Source organism: Orbicella faveolata, unplaced genomic scaffold (genome assembly GCF_042242905.1).
Source record: "Orbicella faveolata isolate gen_17 unplaced genomic scaffold, um_ofav_v1 contig_24, whole genome shotgun sequence".
NCBI classification, from domain to species: Eukaryota; Metazoa; Cnidaria; class Anthozoa; order Scleractinia; family Merulinidae; genus Orbicella; species Orbicella faveolata.
In genome coordinates this window covers 13,184,078-13,202,423 of record NW_028301552.1, presented here as the reverse complement: position 1 = coordinate 13,202,423, position 18,346 = coordinate 13,184,078, and the positions used below count along the sequence as shown (strand labels likewise).

The window sequence follows — 18,346 nt, the reverse complement described above, 5'->3', positions numbered from 1 at the left end:
ATCATGATGATATCTCGAAGAAAAACGAACGCCTACCTCGGCAAATGTCATGGTTGTTAATCTTTTCGGATAGCTTTTATACTGTGAAAAGATAAACTTGAACGTACGACCTCGATCTTTTGGTCCTGTCCGGTTTTCTCTGGTTCTCTCCGGTTTGCTTGCTGTGATATTCTCTCCTGTACTCGGAGTAGAACCAGCGAGAGCAGCTTAGTCTTTCCAACTTTTTGACGCTGGTTTGGGCAGTCTTTCTGCAAGCCCTAAGCTTACAAAATAACTGTAGCTCCTTTCAAATACAGCTCAGCATTTCGCATTTTCATCCACAAGCTTTGAGCCGTTAACTTTGTTTTCGTAATTTCCATCGGAAAAGTGCATGTTTTCATAGGCCACAATGCTGCCAGATTCCTCTGGACTAGGTACTTTTAGATCCTTATTTTCAAATCAAACTAAAAAGCGAACTTTGAAGCGATCGTCCTTCTCTCGAACGCCACTCGAAACCGAAAGTTTAGCTGAAGTCCAGTTTTTGATTGACAGCTGTTGTCTCGTTAGCCAATCAAATTATTTGAGCTATTCTAAGAAGGATTGTGATTGGCTTATTTTGGCGTGCTTTGTCAGAGGACAGTTGCGCGCTTCCGCCATTTTTCCTCGTGCCTAAAATAAAGCTTGGTTGAAAATATTAGCCGAATGTCTGAGGAAATTGATGGATTCTTTATCATAAAACGAATAAAGAAACCTCGGCTGTGCTCTGTTCTGTTGTAAAGCACTTAGGAATCGGTAGAGCACTCAAGAAGTAGGGAGAAACACTGTCTCGTGTTTCACCCTACACTGCTTTATTGCTCTATCGCTTTCCACGTGCTTTACAACAGAACAGCACAAAAGAGGCTTCTTTATTTGTTAAGGAAAAATTAACCGGATAGATCTGGTTGTATAGCAGCGTTACAGAACTTCAAAGTTTCCCTCCTGGCAATGTTGAAGAAACATTATGTTCGCAGCCTTTCAACGTCGGCGAAAATTGTTGTAGCATCTCAGCACAAAGGATAGCGAAAGAAAGCTTTGCCCACCAGGTGTATACAATCTAGTTAAAAATAAAGAGGTTACCTTTATCTTCTGTTGCCGCCACCAAGCGAAGTCTCCTCGCCACCAAACACCAACGAAAAGATAAACTAGAGTAAAGTAGTCGAGGTGTATTAGCTGTTCGAACGAAGCTTGTCTGTAGGCTCTTTGTGGGACTTGATCACGTGCTTGGATACCACATAGCAACGCACTGCTGGTGATTGGTGAGCAAGCAAACCAGCGTCACATTCTCTGTGGTGATCAACTCAAGCGAAGCGAACTTTAACTTTTTAGTCGAAAAAACTCCAAACACTTGTAGTTTAAGGACGCCAATCGAGAAGTATTGTGACTTTTGTTTCACTGAGCTTCAATTTCGTCTGGTTTACCTTTGCTCAGGGTGTTAAAACCTGGCGAAAGCCCTAATATATGCAAGACATGGCCGCTAAAACCATTGAGATAAAAGGTGAGTTACTTTGTTTACAGTCGTATTTCGATCGCATAAACGTAAATCGTAATACATAAAACGATTTTAAGTGCAATGATATGTCTTTGCAAGAATCCAGAAGATTATGATTTCTATTTCAGCAACATTGCAGTAGGATTTACGTTTATGCGATCGAAATACGACTGTAAACAAAGTAACTCACCTCAAAATAAATGACATCTTCTCGTCACTTGATATTGAATTTCAGTGAAGCAACTTTCAAATTTCCGAGAAAAAGTTAATCCTAACATGGTAAATGCGAGACTTTGCGAGACGGCGAGACAAGCGTTAGCGTTTCTCTCTGCGAGACCGAGACATTTTGACTTTTAGATTGCGAGACCAAGACTTAAATTGTTTTGAGTGCGAGCGCGAGACGTTCAGACTCCTAAAATTCGAGCCCCAGATTTAGTTTTGAGCTAGAATGAGCTTGTACAGCGGCCTTTTAGCAGCTTCTTCGAACTGACTGGAACTAGAAATTCTATTATAACACACTACGTTATGGTATCCTAGAATAAGTAACTGTGGCACCAAAACGGACGTTGCGGTAGGTTTTGTAGCTTTTTGTGGAATTCAGACAACTTAAGAGAAGTTAGGATTAACTTTTTCTCGGAAATTTGAAAGTTGCTTCATTGAAATTCAATATCAAGCGACGGGAAGATGTAATTTATAAAAAAAGATAAACGAATCAGGACTTCCAGACCCTTCGCCTGACGAAAAATCGATACTCCGACACAGCTTCGTATGAAAATCGAGACTGCGAGGCGCACATAACCGCTAAAAAACGAGACTGCGAGACCCATGAAACTCGACTAAAATTTTGCGAGACCCAGATTTTATGAATGACAATTCGCCACCCCTTTCTCTATGGTTCAGGCGGCCATATCTTGCAAATATTAGGGCTTTCGCCGGGCTTTAACACCCTGAGCAAAGGTAAACCAGACGAAATTGAAGCTCAGTGAAACAAAAGTCACAATATTTCTCGATTGGCGTCCTTAAACTACAAGTGTTTGGAGTTTTTTCGACTAAAAAGTTAAAGTTCGCTTCGCTTGAGTTGATCACCACAGAGAATGTGACGCTGGTTTGCTTGCTCACCAATCACCAGCAGTGCGTTGCTATGTGGTATCCAAGCACGTGATCAAGTCCTACAAAGAGCCTACAGACAAGCTTCGTTCGAACAGCTAATACACCTCGACTACTTTACTCTAGTTTATCTTTTCGTTGGTGTTTGGTGGCGAGGAGACTTCGCTTGGTGGCGGCAACAGAAGATAAAGGTAACCTCTTTATTTTTAACTAGATTGTATGCGCCTGGTGGGCAAAGCTTTCTTTCGCTATCCTTTGTGCTGAGATGCTACAACAATTTTCGCCGACGTTGAAAGGCTGCGAACATAATGTTTCTTCAACATTGCCAGGAGGGAAACTTTGAAGTTCTGTAACGCTGCTATACAACCAGATCTATCCGGTTAATTTTTCCTTAACAAATAAAGAAGCCTCTTTTGTGCTGTTCTGTTGTAAGGCACGCGGAAAGCGGTAGAGCAATAAAACAGTGTAGGGTGAAACACGAGACTTAGGGTCCAGTGTTTCTCCCTACTTCTTGAGTGCTCTACCGCTTCTTAAGTGCTTTACAACAGAACAGAGCACAGCCGAGGTTTCTTTATTCGTTTTATGATAAAGAATCCATCAATTTCCTCAGACATTCGGCTAATATTTTCAACCAAGCTTTATTTTAGGCACGAGGAAAAATGGCGGAAGCGCGCAACTGTCCTCTGACAAAGCACGCCAAAATAAGCCAATCACAATCCTTCTTAGAATAGCTCAAATAATTTGATTGGCTAACGAGACAACAGCTGTCAATCAAAAACTGGACTTCAGCTAAACTTTCGGTTTCGAGTGGCGTTCGAGAGAAGGACGATCGCTTCAAAGTTCGCTTTTTAGTTTGCTTTGAAAATAAGGATCTAAAACAAGTACCTATTCCAGAGGAATCTGGCAGCATTGTGGCCTATGAAAACATGCACTTCTCCAATGGAAATTACGAGACAAAGTTAAGGGCTCAAAGCTTGTGAATGAAAATGCGAAATGCTGAGCTGTATTTGAAAGGAGCTACAGTTATTTTGTAAGCTTAGGGCTTGCAGCAAGATTGCCCGAACTAGCATCAAAGTGGAAAAGGCAAAGTTGCTTTTACTGGTTTTACTCCGAGTACAGGAGAGGATATCACAGCAAGCTTTTAGGTGTCATTGCCATAGAAAACCGGGCAGAACCACAAAATCGAGTTCGTCCGTTCCTGTTCATCTTTTCACAGGAGTACAGGAGAGAATATCACAGCAAGCAAACCGGAGAGAACCAGAGAAAACCGGACAAAACCAAAAGATAGAGGTCGTCCGTTCAAGTTTATCTTTTCACAGTATAAAAGCTATCCGAAAAGATTAACAACCATGACATTTGCCGAGGTAGGCGTTCGTTTTTCTTCGAGATATCATCATGATTTTGGCCCCTTCAGTCGTGTAAAATGGCCGAAATTTCGGACAAATTTAGGTGACCCTAAAAGATACTTCGTACAAATTCCGGAAACTCTTAATTTCGTTCGATAATACTTGTCCCTTTATTAGTTGACTGAGATATATTTGAAGTTTTTCGCTTTAATTAATCCATGACGCGTAAAATATCGCCGCCTAATCGTTAATGAGCGCAACCCAAATTTTAGCCATTTTCAGCAAGTCGTTCTTCAAAGGTGGGCAGTTCAGTTATTTTCACAGAAACACATTTTTCCGATAGTCTTTTACACTGTTATCAATATCCAGTTTAGTTAAAATTGGTATCTTCAGGCAATTCGGAGTAATTGGTCTCGCAAACTCTAATAAAAATCACCAGTCACAAATATCTCCCGCCAAATGATTGGCGAAGAATATCACTTTATTCCGACTTTCTGTGGTTGTTGTCCATGGTTTACTGAAAGATTTACAAAAATGGTTAGTTAGACTGCAGGATAGAATATTGAAGCTGTGATATCGTTAATAACCTATGTAAACATATGAAACTCGACAAATCCTTATTTATCTATTTATTTATTTATTTATTTAACATTTCCGATAATTAAAAAGTACATTTTGAAGAGCGCTACATACAAAATTGTTTTGGGAGGAAGGCTAAAGAAACCCTTGCAGGCTTTTACAAAGTAGTTTCCCTTTACTTTGTTTGCATTCTAAATAAAACCATATATTCATTCAGAAGGTAGCAGTGAAATCAGCATTTTACAGATAAATTACAATGAAATGATTGGATCTCATATATGTAATAACATAAATAAATTTTAATTGCATTTTTATTAAACTATAACTAGAATTGATTGGATAAACTGTTTCAATCTCCTGTTGAATAGTTTTATACATGATGAATTTTTGATATTTAACGGTATTCTATTCCAGAATTCAATTATCTTGTTTGTTGTAGAGAATTTACCATAATCGGTTCGGCGAAAAATCTTATGTAGATGCTTCGACTCTTGTGTTATGCTCATGGACTCGTGCATTTTCTATACAAAAGTCATTAAAATAGAATGGGAGTACCTTATTATTAAGGCTGAAACTGAAGGAACCAATTGGAAAATCATTTATTTCAAAAATATTAAAAAGACCTGAACGTGTAAAAAGCGGGAGAGATGGCGCAGAGTATGTTGAGAAAGTTATAATTCTTAATATCTTCTTTGGTACTTTAAACAATTTATCTAACCTTGTGGATGGTTATTAGCCCAAACAATATTCCCGCAATGCAGGTACGAATAAATCAAACTGTTGTATAACATAACTAAAAGCGATTAATCAACATAAAAACGAATTCTACAAAGAAGTCTGGTAGTTGTTATGTTATTTTTTAGTGACGTATTCAATATGGTTCTTTCATATTAAGTGTTGATCTATTACAATTCCTAAGAGTTAATTTACTTTCTTCCACTCTCTGTAATCATGCCCGCTTAACTGAAGATGTAATTGCCTCTTTAACCGTTTTTTGTGGGATTTAATAATGATGAAATTTGATTTTTTTATATATATATTAAGAGTCAATTGATTTAGTGTTAGCCATTCTTGTACACCAGTTAGTTCAGTATTTTAATACTTAAACTTGAATCAATAGTTAAAACTATTGATTCAACGGAATAATTCGAATGATTTTAGTGTAGTCGATCGGCTCTCAATAGTGAATTCCGGTAGAATTGGGCCGCTACTGCTCAGTTAATATTCGAAAGATGTAACATCCAAAACAGTCGATTTACCTCTCACAGAATGACTTCTTGATACTCCTAACCTTAGTTTGATGTCAACTAAATCCATCTTTCATGACTAAAAGTTGAGTTTGACCATAAAGAGGTCCGTTGTGCTTACGTTTTGACGTAGGCCAGGTTACATAGCATGTCAAAAGATGGCATGTCGAAAGATAGTTGCTATGCACGTAACACTGAAAGCGGGTGTAATTCAATTAGTCTTTTCTATATAAGCTTTTCAAGTATTTTAGAAAATCTCGGAAGTACAGAAATAAGTCTGTAATTTGAGAAGAAAAAAAAAAGCATTTTGTTCGGATGCTTTATACACTGGTGTGACTAATGCTACTTTCAAATCATTTGGGATTTTGCCAGTAGCAAATGTTAGATTAAAACTGTGAGACAATGGGATGGATATTCATTGGGCTACATATTAAATAACTTTGCTACTAATTTATTCACATGTCATTTTATCAATTATAGTACCGGCCTCCTCACAGTTAGTATTATATAAAAACATAGAGTCGTTATAACTTCCTTACAAAAATTTGTAAAAATCGTCAGTCTCCCGACTGAATTTCTTAGCAAGGTTGGGCCCAACATTAACAAAGAAATTGAATTTATTTGCTATCAACTTAGGATCACTTACTTCGTCATTATTATCATTTAAAAAAAAGATCTCGGTAAGGCTTTACTAGATTTCTTTCTGCCAAGTAATTCATTGATTGTATTCCATGTTGATTTTGCGTCATTTTGAGCTTGACTCAGTGAATCTCTTACCATAATAGATTTTTTTTAGCTATTCTTATTAAATGATTCAACTTATTACGGTATCTTTTGTAGTCTCGTTCATTTTGTTGCGTTGGGTTCTTTAAGAATTACTCATACAGCGCTTCTTTCCTTTTCAAAGATTTCTTTAATCCCCTGGATATCCACTGGTTATTTGATCTCTAGATTTGTAGTTTGTAATTGGAAAAAATCTATCATATAGCTCAAAGAATTCTTCAAAGAATGCTGTATACGACTCTGTCGGGTCATTCTTTGATGGTACTGATTGCCAATTACAACTTTGAAGCTTACGAGAGAAAGATTCTAGATATTTAGTGGAAATTTTTCTAGTTGAGTGGTCATTTGATTCAGTCATGGTGCCTTATTGATCTACAATGTTACACTCTGTGATAGTAAAAATAGGAAGCTGATCGGATAAAATTCCATTCAGATGCTCTGTTCTTCTTAAAGTGTTTTTAAAGATGTTGTCAATTAATGTTGCCATAGATTTAGTTATAAGAGTGGGTTTCACGTTAATAAGTGGCGTGTAGCCCTAAGATGATGATTGATTACAGAAATGATTTGCAAAATTGCAGCAATCATATTTTGGTAGATTGATATTAAAGTCGCACATGATATAGCATGGTTTATCCTATTTCTCTAATTTAGTTAAAATGGTTTTAAGATCATTTTCAAATTCATTAAATCTGTTGTTTGGTGATCGGTATATCGTACCCGCTATAATATTTTTAGATTTTTCATTTATTATTTCAATAAATAAAGTCTCCATTTCACCAGTGTCATTCTCAGGAACATGGTCATCCCGTAATTTAACTTTTAAATCATCCCTAGTAAAAATGAAAATTCCTCTTCCGACTTTATTTTGCCTAATCAGTTTGGTTGATTTATATCCAGGGATTTCAAAATTATCGTTACCATTAGCAAGTTTCAGTTAGGGCTATTATTGAGAATTAATGATCAAACGAATTTAAATAATTTATTAGTGCATCAAACTTATTCCTCATGATTCTTATATTAAAATGTATTAAAGATAACTTACCACTGTTGAAATGGCTTGTTTGGATTAAATTGTTAAATTCTATTGAAGAATAGAAATTTCATCCAGAATTATGTTGAATATTTATGTCTCGAAAATCGAGCATTGTGGAGTCGTTGTGCAGGAAAAAAAAAAAAAATTAAAAAAAAAAAAAAAAAAAAGACTTCTTGCCGGTATGGGTTGAACTCGGCCGGATTGTTTATGGTATTCCGTTCAAATAATTCACTTCTGGCTGTTACAATGTTGGCTTGAAAGCTGTTATCGTCAACAGAATGGAATGGCAAGGAAATGTCCACGCGTTGATAACATGTGAATTTGTTATCACGTCACTGACAAGAAGATCATAACTAGTATAATGACTAATTATAGTTATCACTAAAGCTGCCCTCGCAAGACGCTCGCTGTTCAAGTAGCAAAAGCAGTTTAAGCAACAACGGCAACATCGATTAAAAACTGCTTAATATTCAACCTAGGAATCTCGCAAGAAATTCAGATTCATTCAGTTTGTCTATAAGAAATATCCAAAACAGAATATGCAAGACAGCGTCAAAATTCGAAAAAGAAATTTTAAAAATCGGCCGTCTTATAGTTCACGTTCTCTCTAATACAGTGTATGCAGAATGTGGCTATTTCACGATGTTGTTTTGTGATCTTTTGTAAACAACGGCAAAGAAATGAACAAAGAATTATAACGCACGCTTACACAGCAATTGCACTCGTTGCCGTGGCCGTTAAAGTTTGCTTAATTAAACTCCCTAAAACCGAATAAACAGCCAAATAATGAACAGCCAAACAAGCACAAAACAAACGAAAGCCCGGCCGAACAAAAAGACGGCTGAGAGTGCAGAAAACGTCTCTGCTATGAAACGAAATCAAAACATATCAAATGAGTTCCTGCCAATTCGTATCAGGTATCGCGCGAGTAGCATCCTCGGCAGATCTGGATACCACTTCTAAAAATAACTTAAGAGGGATTACCTTAGTTAGAGGACTTATATGGGAGATTCACTCTCTTACTTTGATAATCTCTTGTTCTAGGTCAAATCGCTATATTTGGAACCTCTTGTAAGCGACCACCTCTCGTAAACGACCGCGACTACTTTTAGAGCTAATAGTTTAAAATTTTCTTTTGTTTTTAACCTCCCGTAAGTGACCACTTGATAGATCATAGCGCGTAAATTGGATAATAAGGTGTTGTTCCGTTCGACTTATTAGGTAGTTTATCAGAAGCAAACCATGGTACTCTGAATAAATACTTTGGCAAGCTTAAATATTTTTGTGGCTACTAAAAGGTATTAAATGGGTTTAGACGGGTATTGGAGCAAGGTTTAAGTCTCTGCAGATACCATATATTAATGAGGTAAAATTTTGACCCGATATGGTCTAAACTCTCGTAAGCGACCACCTCCCGTAGCTGACCACCTGGACTTGGCAATTTGCACGGTCGCTTACGGAAGGTTCGACTGTGTATCACTCATAATCTTCCAGTAACTTAGGCATCTTACCATGAATATGATCTAAGTTATCTAAACCAACACATTCTATTTAACTCATTCCATTCCAGACAGATTTCAAGGACAAAATTAACGCATGACATTCTTTACATAATACTCTCACGAAGCATTTACAGCAGAGAAGCTTACCATATCTTGTTTGAAAGGAAACAAAAAGTACTTTCTGGAAAGAAAGGTTGCCTCCATGGAAACTTGTATTTCTTTCACCAAAAATTTCACTCGGTGGAACTTTGGGAAAAAAAGGTTAAAACATTACAGAGAAACAAAAAAATATGTCAAACTACTCTGCTGTTCGAATTTGATTCTGAAACAAACCATTTGTCTTGATATACGAGCAAACGTATCTCGAAAGTAGAACAGAAGTTGAGAAAGTCATCTGGAATTTGCTGTCACTATTTTTTTCCGACACGCGTTACAGTCACCATGTAAATTAGAGTTCCGGGGGAGTACTCCCAGAGAAGTTGGGTGGGGATGTGCGGCCCACTTCCTAAAACCCTTACCTTATTTTCGATTTTTGCTACCCTATTTATGACCTGGCCAAAAATTTGATACCACATTTATGACCGTTGCGGCTGGCACAGTTACCCTGAACATAAGTTATGGAGGGCTTTTGTTGACGGTGTTATTGATAATGATGGACAAGTAGCTTCGTCTAAGAAACATACCCAATTCAAGACTAGAGTGCTAAGACCATACCCTATTTAAGACCAAAATGGCCAAATCAATACTGTACTTATGACCAAAACGACTGAAAATCCCTACCCTTTGGGGCCGCACATACCTATATAGCCCATATAAAGGAGTACTCCCCCCCCCCCCCCGCCCGGGTTAGAGTCAAGCTTTTTGTCCTCGACGAAAACGCTGCAAAATATTTACATTTACATTTGGATTCCCACAAAGTCACCTAGCTGTAACATGAGCTTTAGGCGACGTAAGATTACTCAATACAAATAAGCCGGATCCGAATAAACGAGATGCCAAAGATAGAACTGGCGATCGGAAGGGTATTTAGTTGCAATTGAACTCGAGCGAAGCAACACTCGCCTCGAATTACTAGTATATATACTTCAGAATAACTTACAACAAGTTGTGTTGCTTTTCTCCCAAAATCCATCTTTGGGAACTTTGAAATCGTTTTCAATTTGTCCTAGATCGGACTCCACGCCATTTCGAAGCGAATTTACTTGATCGCGCTAAGATCGTGATGCAAGCCATATCCAACTGCAGCGAATACCGTCCAAATAACAGTACAAATATACAGCGATATTGTACAGTTATTTGTACAGTAGAAAACCTGTTTGTCCTATAGGTCGGCGCGCGCACGCAAAACTGTCACACTCTCCCCCTTTCATTGACAAATTTATTGACTACAGCAGTTGAATAATAAATATCTTATTACATCTTTTGGTGTGTAGTATCGCTTTTTATTACATAGACACGAGTGTTGTACTAGAGAATAAACCACTCGTAAAATTCATGCGAAACCACATCTGGGATTCGTGTGGCGTATTTACCATATTCTCACTAGTGAGAAAATCGACGATGTTTGTCTCTTAAATTGTTCTTAAATTCGTTAGTGTATGATCGAAATATTTTCAGGTCTCCCTCGAAAGTCTTCGGCAATCTCCGGCAATCTCCGCCAACTTCGGAAATCTTCGGTAATCTTCGGAAATTTCCGGAAAATGTTCAGCAACGTTCGTGTGACCTTCGGACAAGTTTTAAAGCATCTTCGGAAATCTTCGGAAAGTGGTCGGAAATCTTCGGAAAATAGTCAAATACGCCGTCATCAGTATGTCCATATAATAAAAAGAACATTACACGTTAACTCAAAGATATGAATTTTATGTTCTCGTGGCAAAAACAAAGATAAAAAGATATTGTTCTTGCCGCTCGAACATAAAATTCATATCTTCTTGCCACCGTGTAATATCCTCTGCATATTTTTACTCGTTGTTTGTATACGGCACAACTCGTAAAAATATACAGCGATACTACACACCAAAACATCTAATAAGATATAATACTGCATGTTGGTTTTCTCTGACAATGGCCCTTAAAACTATTAATTTTATCCCTGTTTTATGCTATTTTCAGCCTATTGCCCAAGCTTTTTTCCTTTTTGGCCCAATTGTATCTCTCTTTTATGTCTATATTAAGGCTATTTTCAACCTACTTTATTTTCAACTTGTTTCATTCGCATACTTTAAAGCTAATTAAAACTAACTTTCAGAAGTGTTGACTAGCACTCTGGACTATTTTTTCGTTTTTTGCTTTTTTTTTTTCAAAATTATAGGTTTAAAATTACACGAAAAATTGCTCTAAAATATTTCAGAAAAATAGTTGAAAAAAAAATACAAAAAAAGTTAGGGAAAAAAACCATATAAAATAGGTATAAAATGGACATTAAATTGGCATTATTTTCGTAAGGGAACCTAAGAGACACATAACGCACATCTAAAGTCGTCGATGAGGCGATCCAGAAAATTTCTTGACAATAACCAGTACCCTGGTAAGCACTGATGATGGTGACATGGAAATTGCACTGCCCCCTGTGTTTCACATTTTGCACTTTATGTTACAGAACCCACGGAGCATAGACAAAATGGTGGAACCACAACAAGTTGCGATAGTCGTGTGTGTGATCGCCGTCCTATGTACGGTCGTCAACGTCTTCGACATTCTTTCCTTTGCAAGCCCAGGTACCCTGATGGGATTTGCTTTGGGTGGATGCATTGGCGTGGCCGGTTTTGCCTTTGGACCGGAAGGTGGGATCGCTGGTATTGCCATAGGATTGTTGTTGGGAGGTTTTCTTGGCAGCGGGATGTACAAGTTAGGAGAAACGCTCAGTTACCAGGTGGGCAGAGCCAATGAGGAACGGATGATAGCTGCATTCCAACAGATGAACAGGATAACTGGACAATCAGAATCTACAGATGAAAACCAGTAATGGAAACATTTATGACGGTTTGCAAATGAATCTGAAGCCCCTCGAGTAGTTTAGGCATAACATACTTTCTGATTGATTTCTTCTTTTATCCAGCTAATCACTCTGCTAGATTGCATGGACTATTTAATTACTGATTGTAGTACTAAAGTTCGAAATGTTACATACACCTTGGGAAATCGTTGAAAACCACTTTGGATGCGTTGTGTAGTTCCAGTAAATACCCGTACCTCCCGCACGGAAGGGATGTCGTCCAAAACTCCCCAGCCCTCTGAAATTCCAATAAAGCTTCATTCATTTCTTTAAATGTTTTGGTCTTAGAGACTCCTCCTCCCCCCCCCCCCCCCCCCCTTCACACACACCTCCCTGGAAATTCCAAATCCTTCTATGGGGGGGATGGATATTTCTGGAATTGCACATTATCACTGTTTACTAAACTACACATCAAAGCACTATGTAATGACACTCATTTCTATTTACAGCATATAAAGGTTACATGTCAGAATTATGACATATTGTGTATTTCTAATCTGAGGATCAAGAATAATTTTCCTTCTCAAGGGTATTTAGATGTGCTGGTGATAATGTTCTACTAGTAAATTAAGCGAGCAAAGCAAGCAACAAACTTCGTTTATTGGGGGTATCACCTAACGGAAAAGCTGATAAACCAGGAGCCTCTTAATTAATGGTATGTTTCAGACAACAGAAGGATTCCCAAAAGAAAGTGTCGAGTGTCTAGTAATAATAGTTATTACAGCAAAATTTACAACTACTAGCTTATATTTCAATCAACAGAATAGTCAAGGAGGCACTACTGAGTAATCGTTTACCTTGTAGAGTTTACAGTTGTATATTTTAAAAGGCCTCACGTTAGTTATATGGTACAAGGAAGGTGTAACAACTAGAACATAGGTCTTGGTATTCCTGATTGATACTACAATATTCTAGCAAATATGATACATATGTTACAAGTTAACGCCAGTTTTAATTTCATGCACTGGTTCTGCTATTAATCATGAGTTTCGTCATAACATTGTCAAAGTAGCCGTGGATCCACAGGGCGATAGTATTTTAGTTTTGAGGATGTAATCTATTATCCCAACAGTAAAACATCTTTATGTTGATATATTCTCATGCAGTGTGTTATTGTTATTGGGATGTAAATGCCAAAAGGGAGGGGTTATCAAGGTGTTACACAGTCCAAACAACTACTTTCATATAAGCTTGTCTTCATTTCATATTTTTCACTTTTTCACACTGAGGGTGTTTGTGCAGGCTACTGGGATATGTTTTCTTGTCCCTAACACATGCCTTAGCGTGCAAGCTTAATTGATTTCGCATTAGAAGGAGTTACGGTTAAAGAATTGTACATTCAGAATAGCTAACACTATTAGCCTTACTATAGGGACTGTTTTAGTAAACATGCAGTTCTAGGGATTTTGCCATTAACAAAAGGTATAGCAACAAAAGAGTAACTTAAGGGCCCATTAACCGATTTATGCGCGCGCTCGCGCGCGTTGCTAAGGAGGTGAAATTTCACTTCCGGTTACTTACGTCAGCCTGAGCGCGGAAAACAAAAACAACTCAATAACTTCCAAATTCGCTTACATTTCAGATGTTTTTCTTTGTGTTTCACAAAATGCAAAGTAAAAAAAGATACAAGCAAAGACAAAATAAGAGAAAGACAGAAAAACAAGAGCAATAGAAAGAGAAGAACTAACTCCGTGTGGCTTTCTTTGATCTTACCGAAGTGCGCTGGTAGTGTAAATTGCGCACACGCTGATAGGGTAACTTCCAATATATATCGGGCGCACTTCCGGTTTCTTTAAATGCTAAAGGAAACGCGGTTTTTCATTAAATCCAGCCTTTCTTGACGGATTTCGATTAAAGGTAAAGTTGGAAACATAGCTATGCATTCCTTTCTCGAAATCATGCTTTTTGAGAAAATTACGAATTTTTTAATATTTTGAAATTCTCTCAAAATCTGGCCTTTTAGAAATGAAACAAAATTTATGCATAGCGTAATGAGGATTTGAATTAAAATATTACATCAATGAAAAAAATCCCGATGAAGTAATTTGCCTGGGAGCCTTTGCGTGTTTTCAGTATTAGTCACATGACCATGGGCGTGGCCTGATGACGTCATCACTAGTGTTGCTGAAGTAACTAGAAATGATGAGGTTATATGAGAATAAATTTTCCTTAGCAACAGCTCTAAAAGATCGGTTAATGGCCCTTAAACTGTTAACAAGTTATTCAAGCAATCCATAATCAATCGTTGCAACAAGGAACCGTCCCAGATATCATCAAAATACTGAAAATATCAAAAGAATAAATTCCCATTGACAAGGGGGACGACGCAATCATATATGGTAACCGGTATATGTCTGGACTTCTCAAAAGCATTTTGATACTGTAAATCACAGAATTTTACTCAAAAAGTTAGAAGCATACAGTGTTAGAGGTCTTCCTTTGAAATGGTTCAGTAGCTACCTGAAAAAACAGGCAACATGAAGACGCGAAGATAAAACAGGCACAGAATCGCCTATGGAAACTTTGACCTGTGGATTATTTCCCAGGGAAGTACAGTGGGACCACGTGTGCTTTTTATTTATTTACCTGAAAGTTCCGATAAGTTAAGCTTCAAAATGTTTGCTTAGGGTACTAATGTTTTCGCTTCGTCGAACAACCTTGAAACAATTAATGTCACTGTTTTATAACATTCATGACGAGACGCAGCGGGGTCTATCTGGAAGTACCTAAAAGGAATGCGAGGTAGCTGGACTCGCATTCCTTACATATTTCTATTTCAGGCTGTCAGGGAATCAATGCGTGCAAAGCAATAGGTGTCAAAATCCGCCGCCGCAGCTGTCAAAAATAATTTTTGTCACCGGAAACAAAGTGATAGATCCGGATCATTTAAATAGCCTGCGTAGCTTGGCGCTACAAAGCCGCCAAACAAACCGAGCGGCGAAGCCTCCCGTGAGGTGTGTGTGTGTGGGGGGGGGGGGGGGGGCACTGCCATATATGGGCTATATAGGTATGTGCCGCTGTGAAGGGTATGGTGTTCAAGCAGTTTACTTTAGGATAGGGTATATAAATCAGAGCGTTTAGGTCTAGAATAGGGGATCATTTTTCACAAAACTGACTGGTTGGTTGAAAATTTTATCTAGAGTAAGGAAACCAAGAATTGCCACTCAAAAATGTAAAAAAAAATCAAATCGGCAAGTTTAAATTTACGCAAATCAGCCTCAACAGTGTCGATAGATGGGGGGATTTGGGGAGTTTACTCTAGTATAGGGTAGCAAAATTCAGCTGAACTAGCTCTGGTATAGGCTAAGGGTTCCAGGGCCCCAGCGGCACATCCCCACCCAGAAATTCCCAAAGTACACCCTTGCCGCTCGTTTTCGCGGCTTCGCCGCTTCGTGCACGCGCGCTAAAATTTCTTATACAGCCAAGCTACGAAGGCTACGGACCATGGGAACACCGAGAAATCGTTTCTTTATTTGGATCCATGAACGGGGATTAAAGAAAGCTGCAATGTGATCCAATGATGCCTACCGTGAATCTTCGAATTAGCGCCCGGGGCGCTTATTTCAAATTCAGGATAAGACGGGGGGCGCTTATTCGAGGGGGGGTGGCGCTTATTTAATTTTTCCCAAATAGGAGCAAGAGTTTTCTAGGATCAGGTGCAAATGACTGGAACACTTAAGAGATGCTCTCTTTACCAATATTAAGACCGCAAAAGCTGAGAAGCAACAGCCTGTGGCGTGTAATGGAACTTCCAGGATATAGTGGGGTCTTAGCACATTTTGGTCACAGATGGATCGAAATTTGTGTCTGTTGTCAGTGTGTTACAAAAGTTACCAGACTTATCTGTCCCCTCAAAATTGACATATCACTTTCTACATCGTTGTGGTCACTGTCATCATTAACACCAAGCTAAAATGAAGGACCAGGGTGTGGCCCAAGTTAACATTACTAACGTGTTTAACTCTATCCATCATATGTTGATTTAGACGGAACTTTTGGCAAAGGTTTTAAAAAATCTGTACATAGGGTTCAGAACCACCCTAAATTTTTGAAAATTTAAGGTGGCTCTGAGCGCTATGTACAGAAACTTTTTAACATTTGCCAAAAGTTGCGTCTTATCATGCTTATTAAAATGTGATAATATAAAACAATTTCACCGTACCGTTTTTGAATTATAAGCCCCTAAAGCTGTAATTAAGGGTGTTTTTAGCAGGTCATACTGTTGCTGTAGTAACCTATTGTGTCAGGAAAATGATAACGTGTTCACCAATAATTGGGCACTTTTTTTTTTTGATATCACGATTGCAGCATCAAATAATAAAGAATGGTTATAACGACCGAACAAAATCTAAAGCGACCTTCACACGGCAAACCAAAGTTGGCAAACTCAAGTTGGTGTGTGTGAACGGCAAAAATACAGTCGCCAAACACGTTGGCAAACTGTTGGCGACAAATAGAACTTGCCTCTATTCTCGCCAACTTTTTCACCAACTTTTTCGTGTTGGTAAACTCGTTTTTGACGTGTAAACGATTGGCAAACATATGTTAACTGTCAACCAATCAAAACACGCGCTCTATTCACGTGATTTATTTGCGTGACACTTCGCAAAATGGCGGTGAACATGTGGCCTTTTTTAAATTTATCGAAGAGGTTCACAATTGTCCATTTGTGTGGTACGTTTCATCTGTAGTCTACAAAGATACTAAAAACAAACAAAAGAAAATGGAGGAGCTAGCGGACAAACTGGATTTCGTCCAAACCTTCCTATTTCTCCACCGCTTTCTATTTCATCTCTTCTCTTCTTCTGTTTCACTGCTCTACGTGAGTGCCACTGCACTAAGTCGGCCATGTTACAAATTACCGTGTGTTGTGATTTGACGCGAGTTTGACGAGTGAAGGTACGAGTTTGCCAACTTTTTGAAGTTTGCCAACACGAGTTTGCCAACTTAAGTTTGCCGTGTGAGGGCCGCTTAAGCGCTGGAAACTGTTTTGAACCCGGGGGGGGGGTACTTTGGGAATTTCTCGGTGGGGATGTGCCGCTGGGACCCTGGAACCCTTAGCCTATACCAGAGCTAGTTCAGCTGAATTTTGCTACCCTATACTAGAGTAAACTCCCCAAATCCCCCCATCTATCGACACTATTGTGGCTGATTTGCGTAAATTTAAACTTGCCGATTTGATTTTTTTATATTTTTGAGTGGCAATTCCTGATTTCCTTAGTCTAGATAAAATCTTCAACCAACTAGTCAGTTTTGGGAATATTGATCCCCTATTCTGGACCCAAACGCTCTGATTTATATACCCTATCCTAGAGTAAGCTGCTTGAAAACCATACCCTTCACAGCGGCACATACCTATATAGCCCATATATGGCAGTGCCTCCCCCGGGTTTGAACCACCTCGTTGCCGCTGGCTCCCACTGGCTAATTATCAACCGTGAGTTACCTCAAGCTCGCAGACTAACGATACCATCTCAAAAGTTATATTAACACCCCGCGATTTACACTTTATTGCAAACATAACGAGTAAGCAGTCCTTTGGAAAGACAAAGAGTCGAAGCAAAACTCTACCCCAAAATTTACTGCGTGAATTTTCAACACCAACTATTCACAATTTTCCACCCAAAACGTTAACCTCGGGTGCTTTCCATTATTCCAGACCGACCGGTCGGGGACCAGTGGGAATACCCGAGAAAAATGGAACGACATTTTCCGATCAAACCGGGTCAACCAAGAAGAATGGCTCTTACCATTTGTTATTCCTTTTCTGAATTCCCTACATAAGTGAAGAGAAGCAGCGCAACGAACCGGTTTGTCAAAATGGAACGGCAAATTTCGGTCCGAGCGGTCGGACTGGTCAAGGTGGACCACCTCCAGAGGTGGTCACAAATATTCCAGTCGGAAGGAACCGAAACTGACCTTTCCATTTGACTTCCCACCGAAATTTCCAGAATCTTTGGCATTATGGAAGCACCCCTCGCTTCAACAGTGGTTTGCATGCAAGGCAATAGAAACTACTTCAGTTGTTGTGTACTAAGTCCGTAACAGTTACTGCTTTCCCTCGCACTATTTGGTTTTGTAAATTGCTTCTTTTTAACGTAGCTTCATTACTGATGGCATATCTTGAAACCTTGGGACGGTACTTTTCATGTCTGTCACTGATTATAATAGTACATCTCAGTTCCTCCCAATCATAACCTCTTTGGTGTTCTTTTTTTTCTAACTTAATAAACTACAGAGACTACAC

The 18,346-nt window shown here is 38.6% G+C and overlaps 2 protein-coding genes across 4 annotated transcripts in view; one reads left to right on the top strand and one right to left on the bottom strand.

Moving 5' to 3' along the window:
- LOC149110460 (uncharacterized) overlaps nt 1–1,232 on the bottom strand; it is a 74,840-nt gene extending 73,608 nt beyond the window's left edge. Inside the window, exon 1 of one of the 3 annotated variants that reach the window (XM_089291446.1) lies at nt 1,096–1,232. Coding sequence is in view for 2 of the 3 variants with exons in the window: in XM_089291444.1 (XP_089147570.1) it covers nt 37–51 (15 nt within the window). In the remaining variant the exon portion in view is untranslated. Of the gene's footprint in view, nt 1–36; nt 493–1,095 lie in introns of those variants that run through there. The other 2 variants (XM_089291444.1, XM_089291445.1) reach the window with 2 other exon arrangements.
- Nucleotides 1,233–2,670: 1,438 nt separating this feature from the next.
- Nucleotides 2,671–13,194, top strand: LOC149110459 (uncharacterized). Its single transcript, XM_089292673.1, has 2 exons — nt 2,671–2,805; nt 11,704–13,194. The coding sequence occupies exon 2, from the start codon at nt 11,725–11,727 to the stop codon at nt 12,067–12,069; it is 345 nt and encodes a 114-aa protein (XP_089148799.1). The 5' UTR covers nt 2,671–2,805; nt 11,704–11,724; the 3' UTR covers nt 12,070–13,194.
- Nucleotides 13,195–18,346: the final 5,152 nt, after the last annotated feature.

Excerpts from the sequence above, each read along its gene's own strand:
- LOC149110459 (XM_089292673.1), top strand. The coding sequence starts at position 11,725 with ATGGTGGAACCACAACAAGTTGCGATAGTCGTGTGTGTGATCGCCGTC.